This window comes from Ochlerotatus camptorhynchus, unplaced genomic scaffold (assembly GCF_037179485.1).
Source record: "Ochlerotatus camptorhynchus isolate MF236.1 unplaced genomic scaffold, CSIRO-AGI_Acam_v1.1 ptg000371l, whole genome shotgun sequence".
Classification (NCBI taxonomy): domain Eukaryota; kingdom Metazoa; phylum Arthropoda; class Insecta; order Diptera; family Culicidae; genus Ochlerotatus; species Ochlerotatus camptorhynchus.
This window is the reverse complement of record NW_027040859.1, coordinates 1,248,801-1,266,420: the sequence shown is the minus strand read 5'-3', so window position 1 is coordinate 1,266,420 and position 17,620 is coordinate 1,248,801. Positions and strand designations below refer to the sequence as shown.

The following is a 17,620-nucleotide window of genomic DNA, read 5'->3' as shown; positions in this document are numbered from 1 at the left end:
CACACTGGCGGTGTTGCTATTTATGTCAAAGAATCAATTCAATTCGACCTTCGAATCAACGAAGTTATCGATGGTAACTGGTTCTTGGGCATTACAGTTGTGCGTGGCATGAAGATGGGTAATTATGGTGTTTTGTATCATTCTCCCAGTTCTAGTGACCAGCGTTTTGTTGATGTTTTAGAGAACTGGCTAGAGACATTCCTTGATTCAAGTAAATTAAATATATTAGCTGGTGATTTTAATATTAATTGGCGTGACAACCATAATTCGAATCATTTGAAGCGTTTAGCTGATTTTTTCAATTTAAAACAAACGGTAGATGAGTATACGCGTATTTCCAGGCACAGTAGAACTTTAATTGACCACGTTTATTCCAATTTTGATTCCATTTGTTCAGTTCCGGATGCTGATTTGAAAATAACCGATCATGAGACCTTAGTGATTAATGTATTAGATAATATCAATAATAACGATGACTTAGTCAAATTGAAGTGCTGGAGGAAATATTCGAAACAGGCTGTTTCAAATCTTGTTGAGAGAAGCGTGGATTTTCCATTCGCGGCCGGTAATTTAGATGAATCTGCAGCTGTTCTAACTAACACTTTGAAAACGTGTACCAATCAATTAGTTGAGCAAAAGTTTGTTTCTTTGAAAAACTCGAACAGCTGGTACAATTTGGAACTTTTGCGTCTTAAACGTAAGAGGGACAAATGGTACAAAAAGTTTTGCAGATCAAATAATGATAATCATTGGAATAGGTACACAATCGCGCGTAATAAATATTCACAATCGATAAAACAAACTCGTTGTGAATATGTCCAGAGGAAGATTGATCAGCATCAAAACAACAGCAAAGAGTTATGGAAAATTTTGAAATCTTTATTAAAACCTAGTAATTGCAAACCGCGGTCCATAACTTTTAATGGCACATTAGAACAGTCAGAACCAGTAATTGCATCTATGTTTAATGATTATTTTGTCGAAAGTGTTTCATTGATTAATCAATCCATTGAATTGGTCGATGAACCTGACGAAATAAAACAGCCAGTTAATAGTAGTTGTAGATTTGAAGGTTTTCACCAAATTACTTTAGATGAACTTAGAGTTATTTGCTTTTCATTAGGAAAATCGGCTGGAGTAGATAATGTTAATTCTAGAGTTATTCAAGATTGCTTTCATGTCATTGGCCACATCTTGCTGGACCTTATTAATGAATCTTTGCAGACTGGACATGTGCCACAAATTTGGAAGGAATCCTTAGTGGTTCCTATTCAAAAAGTTGCTGGAACGATTGAAGCCGAAGAGTTTCGTCCCATCAACATGTTGCACACATTAGAGAAAATTTTAGAACTTGTTGTTAAAGGCCAGCTGTTGGAGTATTTGAATAGCAACTCTTTGTTGATACCAGAACAATCAGGATATCGGGAAGGTCATTCCTGTGAAACTGCGTTGAATTTGGTGTTAGCAAAGTGGAAAGACAACTTGGAGCGTAAAGATACGACTGTTGCTGTTTTTTTGGATCTGAAACGCGCTTTTGAAACAATTTCTAGGCCCTTACTGTTAAGTACAATCAAGCGCTTTGGAATTACGAGTACTGCTTATAAATGGTTTAAAAGCTATTTATCTGACAGAACTCAACGGACTGTTTTTAATGATTCTGTTTCCAGTACCGTGGGGAATAACCTTGGAGTGCCCCAGGGAAGTGTATTAGGGCCTCTTTTATTTATTATGTATATTAATGATTTGCGACGCGTTTTACGATTTTGCGACATTAATCTTTTTGCAGATGATACTGTGTTATTCATTGCAGCTAAGGATTTAGAAGTTGCCGTCTCACATTTGAATGAAGATTTGTGTTCTCTAAGTAGATGGTTGAAGTGTAAGCAGTTGAAATTAAATACAAGTAAAACTAAATTCATGGTAATTTCGCGGAACCGAGTAAATGATAATGTCTCCGTGGTAATTGATGATGAGGCTATTGATCGCGTTCGGGAGATTAAATATCTTGGCGTGATTATTGATGACAAACTTAAGTTCAACTCTCACATTGACAATGTCATCAAGAAAATTGCCAAGAAGTATGGAATTCTATGTCGACTGAAAAACGATTTAACTATTGCCAGTAAAATACAGCTATACAAATCAATCATCTCTCCTCATCTAGACTTTTGCCCATCCATTTTATTTCTAGCCAATGAAACACAAATATCGAGATTACAGCGTTTGCAGAATAAAATAATGCGTTTGATTTTGCGATGTAATAGATTCACTTCCTTAACTTTGATGCTGGACGCTTTAAAATGGCTGTCAGTGAAGCAAAGAATAGTTTATTTGACTATGGTGTTCATTTTTAAAGTAGTAAATGGTTTGCTGCCTCGATATTTGTGTGATCGAATTGAAAGAGGAAGTGATTTTCATAGATATAATACTAGAAACGCGGATGAAATAAGAACACCACATTTCTTGACTTGCGCTTCACAGAATTCATTGTATTTTAAAGGAGTAAATGTTTTCAATTCGATGCCTAGACATATTAAACGTGCAACAACATTAGCAGAATTCAAGAGACATTGTATTTCACACGTTAAAACTGTCTTTTGAACAGTTATCCAGTGATTTTTATTTTTTTTTTTTTATGAATGGACGAAGTATGTATCTTGACGAAGTTATTTATAACGGATTATTTTGTATGGATAGCTGTCATAACGACTTTTTAATAATTATTGTAGCACTGCAAAAACTATTTTGTTCGCCACGATGGTGATGATGGATTTTTTTTTTATTTATATTTGAATTAAAGTAGTAGTTAAAAAAAAAAAAGTAGTAGTCTACAAAGGTTTGAGCCTCGCGCGCGTATTACGGATATAGAGGACTGAATTTAACATTTGATAAAAAAAAATGCAACTTTGAAGCTTATTTGGAAGATACTTTGAGTTAGTATTAAGTTTTCTGGCTGAATGTCGGGGGTTCGTGAGCATTCCTGACATTGCTGAAAATTATAATAGCATCATTGCGGGGTTGCTAGTGTATAGGATGCTTTGTTGATTGTTCATTAACTCTTGATTGCTTGTAATACTTATGAATATTCTAGGTGGACAAAAAGGCGAACTAAGAGGTGGACGCCTAAGCTTTTTCACATTTATGTATATTGCTGTGAAGCAACTGTAAAGTCTAGAGGGAATTTATATCTGTAACTGTAACCAGCTCGTTTTTGTTTGCTAACCTGGTTAAAATGTTTATATTTAATTATCTTAAAGATAAATCGTCCAGCTCAAACCTTTGTAGGGGTAAGAGGTGGGACCATCATCATCATCACTACTGGATTGAACTAGCATTTTCACCAAATGTACTAGAATGTTTTGGTTCTATCTCTTTCACTCTACTCAAAACTGAAATTCATAAAAAAAAATGACAAAATGATACGCACTCTTTGCACACTGTCAAAGAATCATTGTACACAAAATCAACTTTGTGCAAAACCAAAACAAAAATACTATCCCATCTGGTGGATGATGGCAGAAACTTCTAAGAAAATTCTACTACAGCGAACCACATTATTTTAATTGATTTCTTCGCCAGTTAGTCGTCTGTCACTTCGTTTGTGCCAATAGGCTACTAAAGTGGTGAGCCAATTTAAAATCGTTAGTTTCGTATTGATTGTTGGTTGTATGCCCATGGCGGAATCCAATCTGTTCATCGGCAAAAATTGAGTATGAACTGAGATGAAGGATCATTCTATTCAAAATTATCTTTTCAAAAAATTAACTTATTGAAGAAAGCAAACTTATTGAAAGCGAGGCTAGAAGCTTCAGCTGGATTTTTATTCGGCTTCAAAATTGGAACTGATAGAGAATTGGTGATCAGTATTTTACAGGCAACCATTTCTCGATATATTCCACATAAAGTTGATCGATGTTACAAAACCATCTATCAACCTTATCGACTACCATAACCATTACCATTAAAGTTCTCAAATCATAAATTAAATGAATCCAATATAATTCCTTTCCCAAAAATGTATGGAGAAAACAATCAATACGAAACTAACGATTTTAAATTGGCTCACTACTTGACTAGCCTATTGGTCCAAGCAAATTGACTAACGTATCCCATTATAGTAAACATTCCAGTACTACACTATGTTTGTTTTGATTCGCTATGAAAGTTTGACAGATAAAATGAGGGGTTAGTGGATTTTCCTATGTTTCGAGGGGTGAATCGATTAGCTTGGCACAGAAGATAGTACCAGAGCTGAGCCAAAAAGTTGAACTCGTTTCTTCGGGACCTTCTAGTCTTAGAGTTACCTCTATGGTAATAGTTCTTCACAACCCATTATTTGTAAGGTTCATTTCCAAAAAACCATAATACATAAGGTTACAACTTTATCACACAACCGTTCATGTAAAGTTCCATATCCATTTCAATTAAAGTTTAGTAGAGATTATAAACAACTTTTAACGATTTTTGGTAAGGTCAAGTAAGTAAGGTTGCGTTTAGGCGGGTTGTGGAGTAAGGTGAACGCATTAAGTGGCATACAAAAATCCCGCGGAATGGCCATCCTGGAAACTAACGATTTTAAATTGACTCACTACTTGACTAGCCTATTGGTCCCAAGTACATCTATAAGTGTATCCCTTTTTTAGTCGAAATTCTATTACTACACTATGTTTGTTTTGATTCGCTATGAAAGTTTGACAGTTTAAAAGATGCCATTAGAATCACTTCAGGTCCCCTCCGCTCCACCCCCAGGCTGGCAGCTTGTGTGGAGAGCGTCGCTACCGTTTGCATTAGAGCAGTAGGCTTCGCAGTTTTTCTGGAGGCGAACAAACTCCTGACGGACGCCGCCGACCTGGAGCTCCCACCGGTGGATAGGGTCGTCCACTGGTGTGCAGCCAGGGGTTGGAACTCACCCGGACTTTCTATCGACTTGCCGATAAAGAACAAATAACGTGGATAGATCACCTATTCGTGGTAGGTTTACTGTTATAAATACGGGTAACATCCACGACAGAAATAAACAACGTGTTTTACTTTTGCTTACTTGCATACGAATGAATTTATTAAAGACAACTCACATGAAAGGAAACAGTCATCGATATCCGCTTACGGTATACGGTTATGTTTACATACAGTGTAGTCCATCTAATATGAACTTTATAATCTCTTCCTCTCTAACGAGTCTTCTTCATATTTCTCTTAATCAATGTTAGCATTCGGAGCGAGATTCGGAGTGGTACTGAAGCAGCCGTCATCGGAGCTTCCAACAACGCCGATTAACATTCGGCATAGAAGATTCCGAATGTGAAGCTAGCAGATCCCCAGTTCAGTATTCCCGGTAAGTAAGTGTTGATCTTGTCATCGGAAGTGAAACTTACTGGGAACTCCACACGGAACGAAAGATTTCTCTTGGTGAAGGTCTTCCGTGGGTAGTCGAAACTTCATTTGGTTGGGTGGTCACTGGTCCCGCATCTCGCTCGGCTACCTGTATTCCACATTTCTGCTATCTATCTACCGCTGACGATCTGGGGCATGGAGACGATTCCATCCGAGCCAGTTCGATCTGTAGAAGAAGGTCGATGTGAGGAGCTGTAACTACGCGCGATTCCAAAAGTAGATACATCGTGCGTCTCCCAAGGGTTGAAGACCATGAAAAGGTTCTCGGCGAATCCAGGTCAATTGCAGATAGACGATTTCTGAGCCTGAAACGTCGACTTGAACGAGATCCCGCAACCAAGGGCTCGTATCATCGGTTCATGGAGGAGTCTTTAAAGAGTCTAGCACGACCACCAAAGGTCAGGGTAGTCTTCGACGCATTATGTAAGACTTCAACTGGCCACTCCTTAAACGATACCCTGCTTGTTGGACCGGTAGTTCAGCAAGACCTCTACACGATCTACATGAGGTTCCGAACGCGACTCATCGCATTTGTAGCAGATGTCGAAAAGATGTATGTACAGGCAAGTGTTGCATCATCCCCACGACGTTCCATTCCTATGTATACGGTATCGCAGACTTCCATCCGACCCCATCGCTACATTCGAATTACTGACCGTCACATACGGTACGGCTAGCGCTCCGTACCTGGCAACGAAAACACTCCAGTAGATTGCCAAGGATCATGGAGAATTGTATCCTGCTGCAGGTGATTCGTTTGTAGAAGATTTTTACTGGGGCTCCGGACGTGGCATCATAACCCTCCGTCGACGAGTAAGCGCCATGCTCGGTTCCGCTGGGTTCACATTAAATAAATGGGCATCAAACTCCCGTGAAGTACGACAGGGCGTTCCGCCAGAAGATTTGGCCATTGATTCTCTCCATGATCTCCAAGATGAACAAACAATCTCCACGCTTGGCGTATTAAGGGATCCGAAGACAGACAATATGACATACACACAATCTGTCATACACCACCCAGATATTCGACCCACTAGGATTGTTGGGTCCAGTAATAACAAAGGCCAAGCTGTTCATGCAGCGTCTATGGTCGTTAAAACGAGACGGAGTTTCTTGAGAGTAGTGCTTTCTTCCGGAGGTGGTACTGTTCAGCTGCATTTCTTTGCCGATGCATCCACTGTCGCGTATGGTGCATGCTGTTACGTACGTTCGGAATCTGCGAATGGAGTTCACGTACATCTGTTGACGTCAAAGTCAAAGGTAGCACCACTGTCTACACACCACTCCATCGCCAGGCTAGAGTTGTGCGCCGCACATTTAGCCACTCAATTATACAAGAAGATCAACGCGTCGTTGAAGATCAAAGCCACCACCAATTTCTGGCCAGATTCCAGTACCGTTCTACAGTGGCTACGTGCCTCTCCAAATCGATGGAAGACATTCGTTGCAAACCGAGTGTCTAAGATCCAGACCACTACGAACATAGAACACTGGAGGCACATCGCCGATTCCGAGAATCCCGCAGATGACATTTCGCGTGGCTTAAATCCAGTAACGTCCAGTAACCTCACTTTTTACCTGTGCACCAACTTTCAAAACCAGATTTAATGCCATATTCATACTCGAATCGGTTGAAAAATACACTTAATCTTCTAGTTTACTCGATATCTATCCATTGCAAGCAATATTTTGATAATTGACCACTTTGTCAAGCAGTTTTAGCGTGACTTTCTAACAGCGATTTCACAAAACTGGACCAAATAATTTCTATTTTTTATGAAACGCACAAATGCTGGCTACTTTTCTCGAGGTTTTAGAAGAAAAAATCTCAAAATAATGTTTTATTTCAAAGTTCGAGTGATAGTAAACGTAATTTTAAGTGCTCGAATGAAGTGGTTAATTGTTTGTTTTGAGAGTTATTTTGTTATTTTGTTATTTTATTTATTTACATCAACAGGCTGGATGAAGCCCCAATGATTTAAACCTTATAGACTATGGTAAAAAAAAAATACATTCAAGCATGGTCATAACATAAAAAAAAACATTAAAAAACGTATATCCAGTGTTTGGAAATCTGTCAACATGCCATTGAACTACCGTGTGTCAGGTTCGTAACTGGTCATGAATTGATATTCACAAATGAGTGAAGTGTCAGACACCTTTGCCGAATAAGAGTATTCAGTTTTGTAGCACCAAATGAATGAACGAAACGAAGAACGATGGTTGCACAAAAAAAAAACGATCTCAACAGTTCACCGAATAATGCGTTCAATGATTGTATACAACTTTGGACTGCACATATCTTCTCTTCGTGTCTACCGCACAACACTGCCGTACAGATCCGTACAAAGCAGGAATACATACATAAGGAATCGCAAACGTCATCTTTCTACCGCACCAACTCTGGCAGTAGCACAGCGCAGCTAGGTACATAAGAAACATTCCTTCGTCCTGCGGTACCTTACGAGCGAATAAGGGAAGAAATAATCGAAGAAATGGAACGCGGATAAGTTATAGCGAATTCGTTTATTATCGGGGTTAACACCAGTTCCAACCCAGTGCGAAACCGAACTTTTTGTCAGTGTTAACCTCAACCTGAGCTAGGTTTTAAAAACAAACGAGCAAACTGACGTTTGTCAGAAAACAAGCAGACCCAATCTTGATAGCCGATCCAGGTTGGAACTGAATAATAAACGAATTCGCTATTAGTTAGTTTAGCTGAAAAGCAATTGAATTGAATTGCATAAATTTTATAGAAAAGTTCAGCTGTTCAGATTTCGGTAAAAATGACCGAAGTCGGCGATGATTTCTAAGAGTGTATTGTCCATCATTTGAAAGGACTTGGTTAGCTTACCAACTATGTAGAAGACTGTATTTTCCAAGTAAGTCAGGATCTTGTGATAAAGCACATATACAATAGAGCCGCGTAACAAGAGCATTCGAAATTAACCTGTTCTTCATGTAGAAGGCCTTGTCCACCGGGAAAAAAAAACATTGTTGAGGATTGTAATTTCCATGAATGTCTGGTTCATGAGATATAAATGGTTCATACAAAATCTCATATATACACTTACGCCTTCTAGTGACTGAACTCTGAACTTATATGTCCACCATCGGAAAGATCTTAGTCACCTGAAAATGTTTGCCGAACACAGTAACTTCCTATATCGCCGGGATCACGGGGTATTCCATTTTGGAACCAATTAAATCAAATTTCCACATGATACGTGTATTAAATTTGTGGGATTCACTCGTGTAATCGAAAATAAAAACTCTAGAACAACGTACCGCGGACACGAGACGAGGCGCCCACTGTTGTGGGGACGGTGCGGCATCATACAACATGCCAAAAGATCATGTGGATGTAATGTGGCGTAAGACAAACCTCGACAAGCTTTTTTACCATGCTAACAGATGCCACTCCGCCGCCATATCAGAAACTAACTTGACTAAAATCATGTTGACGTTCGCCACATGCAATGTTTCAGCATAATGTTTTGACACGCCACATCGCCGCCACAGTAGTGGGGCAGTGGGTGTCTGACATTAATCGAGGTTGCATGCGTGTTTTGTGGAATGAGAGGCCACATGCCACATCACCACAACAGTGGACGACGCCTTAACATCCCGACCAATAAAGAAAATCCAGTCAAGATCATGAGGGGTACTAGGGATTATGTTTTGTTGGAAATCCTCTGAAAAAGTTTTCAGCAATATAGTATTACAATGGATTTACAATGGCTAGTATATGTACGCAAAATTAGGAACCTGGCAATACAAAATCTCCCCCAATAGCCCACGTAATTCGATGTGAAAAGTTAATGTTCACTTTATGCAACAGCTTTTGACCATCCATATTCAGTGTCATTACATGTTGCTGAATATGAACCATTCGCCAGTGTTATACTGCGATACGCAGATGTATCATGAACAGAAACTAACGCACACAATCCATGCCGAATGGTACACACGAATATAAAGATTCTTTCGATGATACCGTCAGTAGTAAATCGTTTGTGTGAACGTATTTGATCATCGATGCAGCAAGATTTATTTTTCTCTGTTTCTTTATGTGCCATGATTCGTCGTCTCGCCGATACAAGGAAATCAGTTTAGTTTACTGACACATGGGGGTCCAACGGTTGCGGAAATACACGTGAATTATTCAGTGAACAGTGAAAACTTCAAACACTGCGTATATCTTATAGTCAATATCTTAACTCCTGCCGGCGAAAAACAGAAGAAAACTTTCGACGAAGCGCATCACGGGAGAGATGAAAGTCGAAAACAGATGCAACTCTGTTGAATGTTCTCTGCAGTCCGCAAATCGCACCGTACGCTCCATAATTTGTGCGACGTAGAGGCAGTCTTAGCATAAGGTTATTACGAAGCGGTCGGGGTTGAACATTCAGGTCAATTTGCCTCAGGATAGCCTCACAATCTGTCCTTCCTTGTAGGATATCGGCCACGGTAAGGGCTCTGTTTGTGTCTCTTCTAGTCCGGAGAAGTTCTAGGTCGATAAGTTGACAACGGCTTTCGTAGCTTGGTAATCGAAACGGATCGTTCCAAGGCAATCTACGCAACGCAAAACGAAGAAAGCGACGTTGAACAGATTCAATTCTCTCGGCACCGTTGTTGTAGTTTGGGTTCCAAACCGCTGAACAATACTCAAGCGTCGAGTTAATGCACAGGTAGATTGAGGTTAAGGAAACGTCACTGCTTAAATCCGTCGGATATCCTGAATTCACCTCGTTGGTGGAATGGTCCGTCTTGGCTCACTTCTGATCGCTGGCCAAAGACCACCATCGATCAAGAATGTTCCTCCACGGCATCTGAAGAAGGGCGCAAGGTTCCGATCGTGGCAATGGCCACTGTACAAACCAACTTCTGCGGGATTTGTTTTCACGTTACTCGAGTTACAAAATACACGTTGAAGGAAACAGTACTTACGTCGTCTGTTTCTCTGGTCGGTCGATGACAAATTATTTTTGTGATCAGTTTGGATTCGGTTTGGGCAGAATTTGTCGCGGTGCTAGTTATCTACTATCTATCTATCTACAAGACGTCTATCGTCAACATTGGGATTACCCGCGGCTTTCTCGGGGTTAGTGGTGGTATAATGTTTAAAGGATAGCAGGTTGGATTTAGGGAATTACAAATGCATTAGTATTGTTAGTAACTTACAAGTCCAGCCTCGACGGAAGTTTCCTAATTCTGGTTGATCTCCTAACAGTAGGATTTCAATTGCTGGAATTACGCCCAGGATCTTTATCAGTACTGCTGATAGGAATAGTAGGGATTCAAGCTGATACCGTGTTTGTGGCCAAATTTGAATAGTTCGTAGCTGACCCTACAATTGCAGCTTCTGACTTGACCATTGGTTGCGGGATGATATGGAGCTCCCATCTTATGAGTGATACCTACCGTTACATTTGATAAAAGCCTGGAATTGATCAGAAGTAACATGGGGAACACGGTGAGTAACTATTACGGACGGTGTTCGCGACGCGAAGACTTTGAAAAAACTTTGTTCAGCACTTATTGAACAAATGAACGCAAAGGATAGACGTTCGCGGCGAACGGTTTTTAATGGTGCGCTCAATCCGTCAGGATTGCTTAGACACAACTTTCAATTCTCAATTATATTAAAGTTCTTTTAAACTTATAGGATAGTTGCTCTACCAAAGTGAGAGCTTACTCCTATATCTGAATAATTAGAAACTTTAACAAACTGAAAAAAGTATCTTAGCATCAAGATCAACCTTCAATTCAACTCAAAGGCTAAGACCTCACTAAAACGTAGGCTTGTGCTTCTTCGACGAATGAATTGAAACGATACCTGATGAAAACACTTACGAAAGGGATTGTTCGGACTTCACAAATGGACCGATTGAGCCTTACCAACGAACTAACTTTATTTAACAATTCATTTTCCTTATATAGCTAATCTTAAACCTAAAAAGTTTAACAGGTAAAATCTAATGGGTGATCTAGTCCTTCGTATAATGTGTCGTAGGTAAATTCTCTGCTATCTTTTTCTATGGCACATTTCCATCTTCTGGGGTTTTTCCAACAATCTTTATTTACGACACATTTCCTTCTACTAGGCAGGTAATCACTTTATTCTTTAAAAGTTACCAGGTAATGCGCATAGAGAAATATTTATTGCTTGCGCTTTTGTTGCCTGCGCCTAGCTGGTGATATGTTTATTATTTTTATTTCAAAGAGAGGTGAAAACAATAATCATTATTTTGAATAGAACTAATTAATTCGTCGCGTTCCCAACAGACGGGATCCCAAATGCAGCGAAAAATTCTTTCATTCGCTGGATTGTAGTTTGAGTCGTCATATCTGGTATTAATTTCACATCTGGCCATTTGCTGTAAGCATCTACAATGATGAGGAAATAAAGTCATATGAAAGGACCAGCGAAGTCGGCTTGAATTCGCTGTAATGGTTCTCACGGTCTCTCCCAGGAATGTACTGGAACTTTTGGTGTATCCGGCCTAAGTAGTCCTAGCACAATCAGAGCAATCTCGTGCCATCTCTGCAATATCATGATCGATATTACACCACCAACAGTGTTTGGAAATATTTGCAGTTTCGCTCTGATCAATACGGAAACAATCGCGGCCTTCTACTGATCTACCTGATCGTAATGCCTGAATCAAATTACGGACATCTGTATCTCTTGTAGTGTGATGAGCGAGTTCCTCCACCGAAATCGGAAGCATCTCGATTTGTTGAATCTCAAGCACATCGGCTACCTCGAGATAAGACTTGCTGTTAGAATTTTGAATTGTTTATTTATTTATTTATTTCTTATGTTTGCATCAACAGAATAGTACCAATTATGTGTTGTAAAAAAAGTACAGATTATAAAGACTACATATACTGGAATATAGTAGAAGTCTCAGCATAAGACTGTTGCGTAGTGATCGAGGTTGAACATTAATGTTCGCTTGTTGCAGAATTGCTTCGCAGTCGATTCTTCCTTGCAGAGTATCGGTGACGGTTAAGGCTCTGAAAACATCTCTTCGGATACGTAAGGGCTCGACATTGATCAATTGGCAGTGATTCTCGTAGCTTGGAAGGCGAAGTGGGTATCTCCAAGGCAGCTTACGGAACGCGAAGCGAAGAAAACATCGTTGCACAGATTCAATTCGCTCGGCCCCATTATTGTAGTCCGGGCTCCAAACTGCAGAGCAGTATTCCAACGTAGATCGTACGAAAGAGCAATAGAGCGATTTCAAGCAGTAAATGTCTGTGAAGTTCTTAGTAATCTTGAAGACAAAGCCAAGAGTTCTGGACGCTTTGTCGACGACATACGATATATGGTGTGAGTATGTCAGCTTTGAGCCTAGAAAAACGCCTAAGTCTTTCACGCAATGCACCCGTTCGAAAGTCGTGCCTAGTAGTTTGTAGTTGAAAATAATCGGTTGTTTCCTGCGTGAGAAAGTAATGACTGTACACTTTGCTGGATAGACCACCAGTCGGTTTAGACTACACCAGTCAGTAAAGATGTCAATCTGATTTTGGAGAGAACGGCAGTCGGCTAGTGAGCGGATGCGCTGAAAAACTTTCACATCGTCTGCAAACGATAATCGTGGCCCTGTGATGAAATTTAATTTTTGAGATTTAAATAATTATCGGACTTTGCACAGAAGCATGCTGAGCGACAAGTACCCAAAGTTACTGTCAGTTGGCGCTCCGTGAGGTATGAACGAAACCATCTCAAAAGATTTCCACCGATCACTAGCCTATCAAGCTTAGCGATGATCGCAATTTCGTGGTTCAGATTATCGAAGGCTGCCGTAAGATCTGTGTTGATAACGGCCGTTTGGGTCCGAGCAATCAAACTGTCTGTGATGTAAGACGTTAGGCACAGCAGGTTCGTAGTTGTGGAACGCCAAGTTATGAATCCGTGTTGATCTATGCTTAGATATTGCTTGCAATGCGCATTTAAGGACTCTATGACAACCAATTCAAAAAGTTTTGATACAGCACTCAGCGATGTGATTCCCCGGTGTTGTTTACGTCGCGTTTGCTTCCATTTGTATGAACAGGAAACATGTCCGCTGTCTTCCAGCAAGACGGAAAGATGCCGCTGAAAAGAGAGCTGGAATATGCGGCGCAGTGGATCTAAAAGACAAGTGATGTTCTTTTTAAGAATAATCGACGGAACACCATCGGGTCTAGCCTTAGCTGAAGTCTTAAGTTTAGATGCTGCTCTATAAATCGTATCTGTAGTGGCTTCGACAATGCTGAGCGTTTGGTAGACCAAAGAAACATTACTGGCCGCGGAAGTTATGAGATTAGCGGGGAGTTGTTCGTCTTCAAACACACTAACAAATTTGACGGAGAACAGGTTGCAAATGTCTTGTTGATTGCCAGCAGTTCACCATTAAAAATCATGGAAGAGGGTAAGGATTTCGGGTGTGATTTCAGCCGCCGTTGAATTCTCTTTTGATAGCGTTGAAAACAGAGACGACTTTACCGCTTATACTCGTGGTTGAGTCTGACATAGTAGCATTTCAGCGGCAGTGTGCGGAGTTTAGTAAATCTTTTGAGAGCAGCCTTCTTAGTTCTTTTCAACGAGCAAAGATCTTTCGTCATCCACATCTAAACTCAGGGCCAGGACTACTTGGATGAACGCTGACTGCAATAGGCGCGACTGATTTAGAGGAACTGGGGACTCCCAAATGCATGAATCGGTAGACGAGACATTCCATCTACATTTCCATGTAGCTTAGAATTTCTGTAACGTATTCCAAAGTCAAAACTTTCCAAAAATACAGCGTAATGTTGCGTACTCATTGCTGACAAAGTAGGCCCGGTGAGAAATTTTGAGCAACAGGCTTGTTGTCAGTAACAAGAGTAAACTTCTTTCCGAAAAGGTATTGATGGAATCTTTTTACTCCGAATACAATGGCATAAGCCTAATTATCAACTTGCGTATAATTCTGTTGCATTGAGTTAAGAGTCTGGGAGGCATACCAAAAGATACCACCTCTGCATTGCAGTAAGCAAACTCTGACTGCACCTATATTAGCGATAATTAATTTTGTTCGTTATTAACAGGACACAAAATGTAATTAATCAAAACATGTGTTGGGGCAAAGCATTAAAAAAATTAAAAAATATATGATACAAAATCAGGTTTGGGAATGAAAATCTGATTGAAAATAGGCATCTTCAAAACTTTCAGGTTCTTCTGAGAAAATAGACACAAGTCTTGATCAGATTTTTACCTCTTATTCGACTTTTATTATCGTACTTACTTCTATGCAATTTCCTCCGAAATCACTACCTCACTGAAGCATTCGAGATTCGCTACGTTGTCATCCTCGTTCAGTACCTGCTCATTCAACACTTCTTCACTTTCTCCGTAATATTCATCCACTTTCGCCAGCATCAATCCATCCAGCTGCATACCATGCTTGTTTTTCTTATGGTGTGTTAACAGATGTCGAAATCGAAACGCCTGGCCACATATTTCACATCCATGCATTTTTTCACCGGTGTGACGCGTCACGTGGTACTTGAGATCCGAAGCGGTGTAGAACGAGTCCGTACAGTAGGAACATTTGTATGGTTTCTGACTGGGATCTGAATTGTGTCTCAGCATATGCCGGTTGAAATAACGGCGTGCTCCGTAAGTTTTGCCACAAATGCCACACAAAAACGAATGTGCCTCGTGGACCGTCATCTTGTGATTTTTTAGATCACTTTTGATGAAAAACTGCTTTTCGCATTGATCACACTGAAAATCACGTTCCCTCTTGTGGAATTTCATGTGCAAACTCAGATAACTAGGATTTTGGAAGGTTTTATCGCACAGCTCACAATAACAGGAGTTACTATTTTCGTTTTGTCGATTAATTCTTCTGGGTTTGGTAGTGCTGAGTGATTTAATTTTGTGCGTTTTCAAGTGGTACTTTAACTGATGCAATTGCTGAAAACGATCCGGACATAGTGGACATTGGAGACGTTTCTTCGACTGCAGTCGCTTCAGTTCCTCAGATGTATTTTTTTCCTGTGTAGGGTCATTTTTGTGCATCCTCTGGAGATGTGTTCGATAACCGTGGCGAGAATTGAATGGTTTGCTGCAAATGTCGCATGTATAGCTTCTATTTCGCAACGACTCAGCCGTACCAATGGCTGAACAGATTTTGCGATGTTCTTTCCTTTGGCTTCTGTTAGCAAACATTTTGCCACAATCCCAACACTCCTCATCTATACTAACGCCATCATGTTTGCTTCTTCGAGGGGCCTTTACAACAACTTTATCCAATGCTTCCAGCATTTCATCGATGCTCAATCCTTCCAATGGCGGGAGATCTGAGTTTTGTTCTTCAAATACATTTTCGCCTTTTTTGTCAATCTCTCTCGGAACCTGAAAAATATAACACATGAATTTATAATCAAACAAGTGCAAATCGAAATACCAGCACAACTTGTTCATTTTTCATTTCAGAATCACTTTGTTCGTCCGATTCATCCTGCAAACTATTGATACAATCTGGAGACTGCGGTAATAAGCGCTTCTGTTGCTGATGACAAGTTTGAACGAAGTAACTAAATTCTTGCATTTTGCTCCAACAATCGCCACAAATCTTCGCACCGTAAATTTCTGTCGAATCACTCTGCAACAAACAAACATCCCATATTGACTTCCAGACCAGCTGTGATGACCTAGCATCAGCAATTTTCAAGCCCTCGGTCACTTTCAATTCCAACGAACACAGTCGACAGCAGAGTTCAAACGTGAGAACTCCCTGCGGCTCTACCAGAACCAGTTCCGGCTCCTCAATCCTACGCCGTTTAGAAACCCGTTTCTTTCTTGGAACTTGGGTGCGTTTTACGGTGGATTCCGTCAGTGGTGGGTCATCATTTGAATTTGGATTGTCATTCGTTGGACCAGGCAAATTGAGAGTAGGAATCACATCAGGTGCCAGGTTTCGACCCACGGATACTTGTTCCGGTGTAAAGTGTTTCTCGCAAACGGTTGGGATATTGGGAATTTTCCAATCGGGATCACGTCCAATCAGCTGTAGCCACCGCTCTTGCAGAACTTCGTCCTCGCGAGGAATATGGAAGAAGCGCAAACCCGGTTCGTAACAGTCCCGATTGGTCGTACAGCCTAACACCGAACATTTTTTAGGCATTGTGGTAAATGTATTTATTTAGTCGACGATACCCTGCTGATAGAACCTTTCATCTGGTCAAGCAAAAATACATGTGAAAACTATTATGGTATAGATCTTTAGCTTTTATGATTCAAAGGACTGTGGTGATCAATAAAATCGATAGTTACTGTTTATTCACTTTTAATAGGTGTAACGCTTACACATTTTAGAAATTAAATTTAATAATCTGTAGAATTTTTTTGCTTACAAACTTCGTGAATGTCCGACAGTGACAAACTGTACTAGTCGGACTCGACTGTCGGAGATATAGCAGTGGTGCCAATTTTCTTGATGGCTAATCCGTGAGTGGTTCAGCGAGTTCAGTACACCGAAAAAAGTTTTCATGTAGCTTCCCGCATAAATGCAAACCATTACTTTACCTTACCAAAAATGGTTAAACATTGTTTATAATCCCTGCTAAACTTTAACTGAAATGGTTATGGAACTTTACATGAACGTTTGTGTGATAAAGTTTAAACCTTATGTATTATGGTTTTTTGGAAGTGAACCTTACAAATAATAGGTTGTTAAGAAGCATTACCATTCCAAATGCTTGTTTTCTCCATATATACATTTTTGGGAAAGTAATTATATTGGAACTATTCTATTTATGATTTGAGAACTTTAATGGTAATGGTTATGGTAGTTGGTAACGTTCATAGCTGGTTTTATGACATCCATCAACTTTATGTGGAATATATCGCGAATTGGTTGCCTGTAAATTACTGATTACCAATTCGCGATTTATTTCACGTAAAGTTGACCGATAATACTAAACCATTAATGGACCCTACTGACTACCATAACTATTACCATTAAAGTTCTCAAACCATAAGTAAAAAGGTTTTAATATAGTCCTCTCTCCGAAAATGTATGAAGAGAACAACTATTTTGAATGGTAATGGTTCTTAACAACCCATTATTTGTAAGGTTCACTTCCAAAGAACCATAATACATAAGGTTAAAACTTTATCACACAAACGTTCATGTGTAAAGTTCCATGACGATTTCAGTTAAAGTTAAGCAGGGATTATAAA

At 39.9% G+C, this 17,620-nt stretch overlaps 1 protein-coding gene across 1 annotated transcript; it reads right to left on the bottom strand.

The window, feature by feature from the left end:
- Positions 1–14,652: 14,652 nt before the first annotated feature.
- Positions 14,653–16,801, bottom strand: LOC135710171 (zinc finger protein 624-like). The gene is made up of 3 exons (XM_065232684.1): positions 16,712–16,801; positions 15,852–16,615; positions 14,653–15,790 (listed from the first exon to the last, which is right to left on the bottom strand). The coding sequence occupies exons 2-3, from the start codon at positions 16,560–16,562 to the stop codon at positions 14,678–14,680; spliced, it is 1,824 nt and encodes a 607-aa protein (XP_065088756.1). The 5' UTR covers positions 16,563–16,615; positions 16,712–16,801; the 3' UTR covers positions 14,653–14,677.
- Between the last annotated feature and the right edge of the window lie 819 nt (positions 16,802–17,620).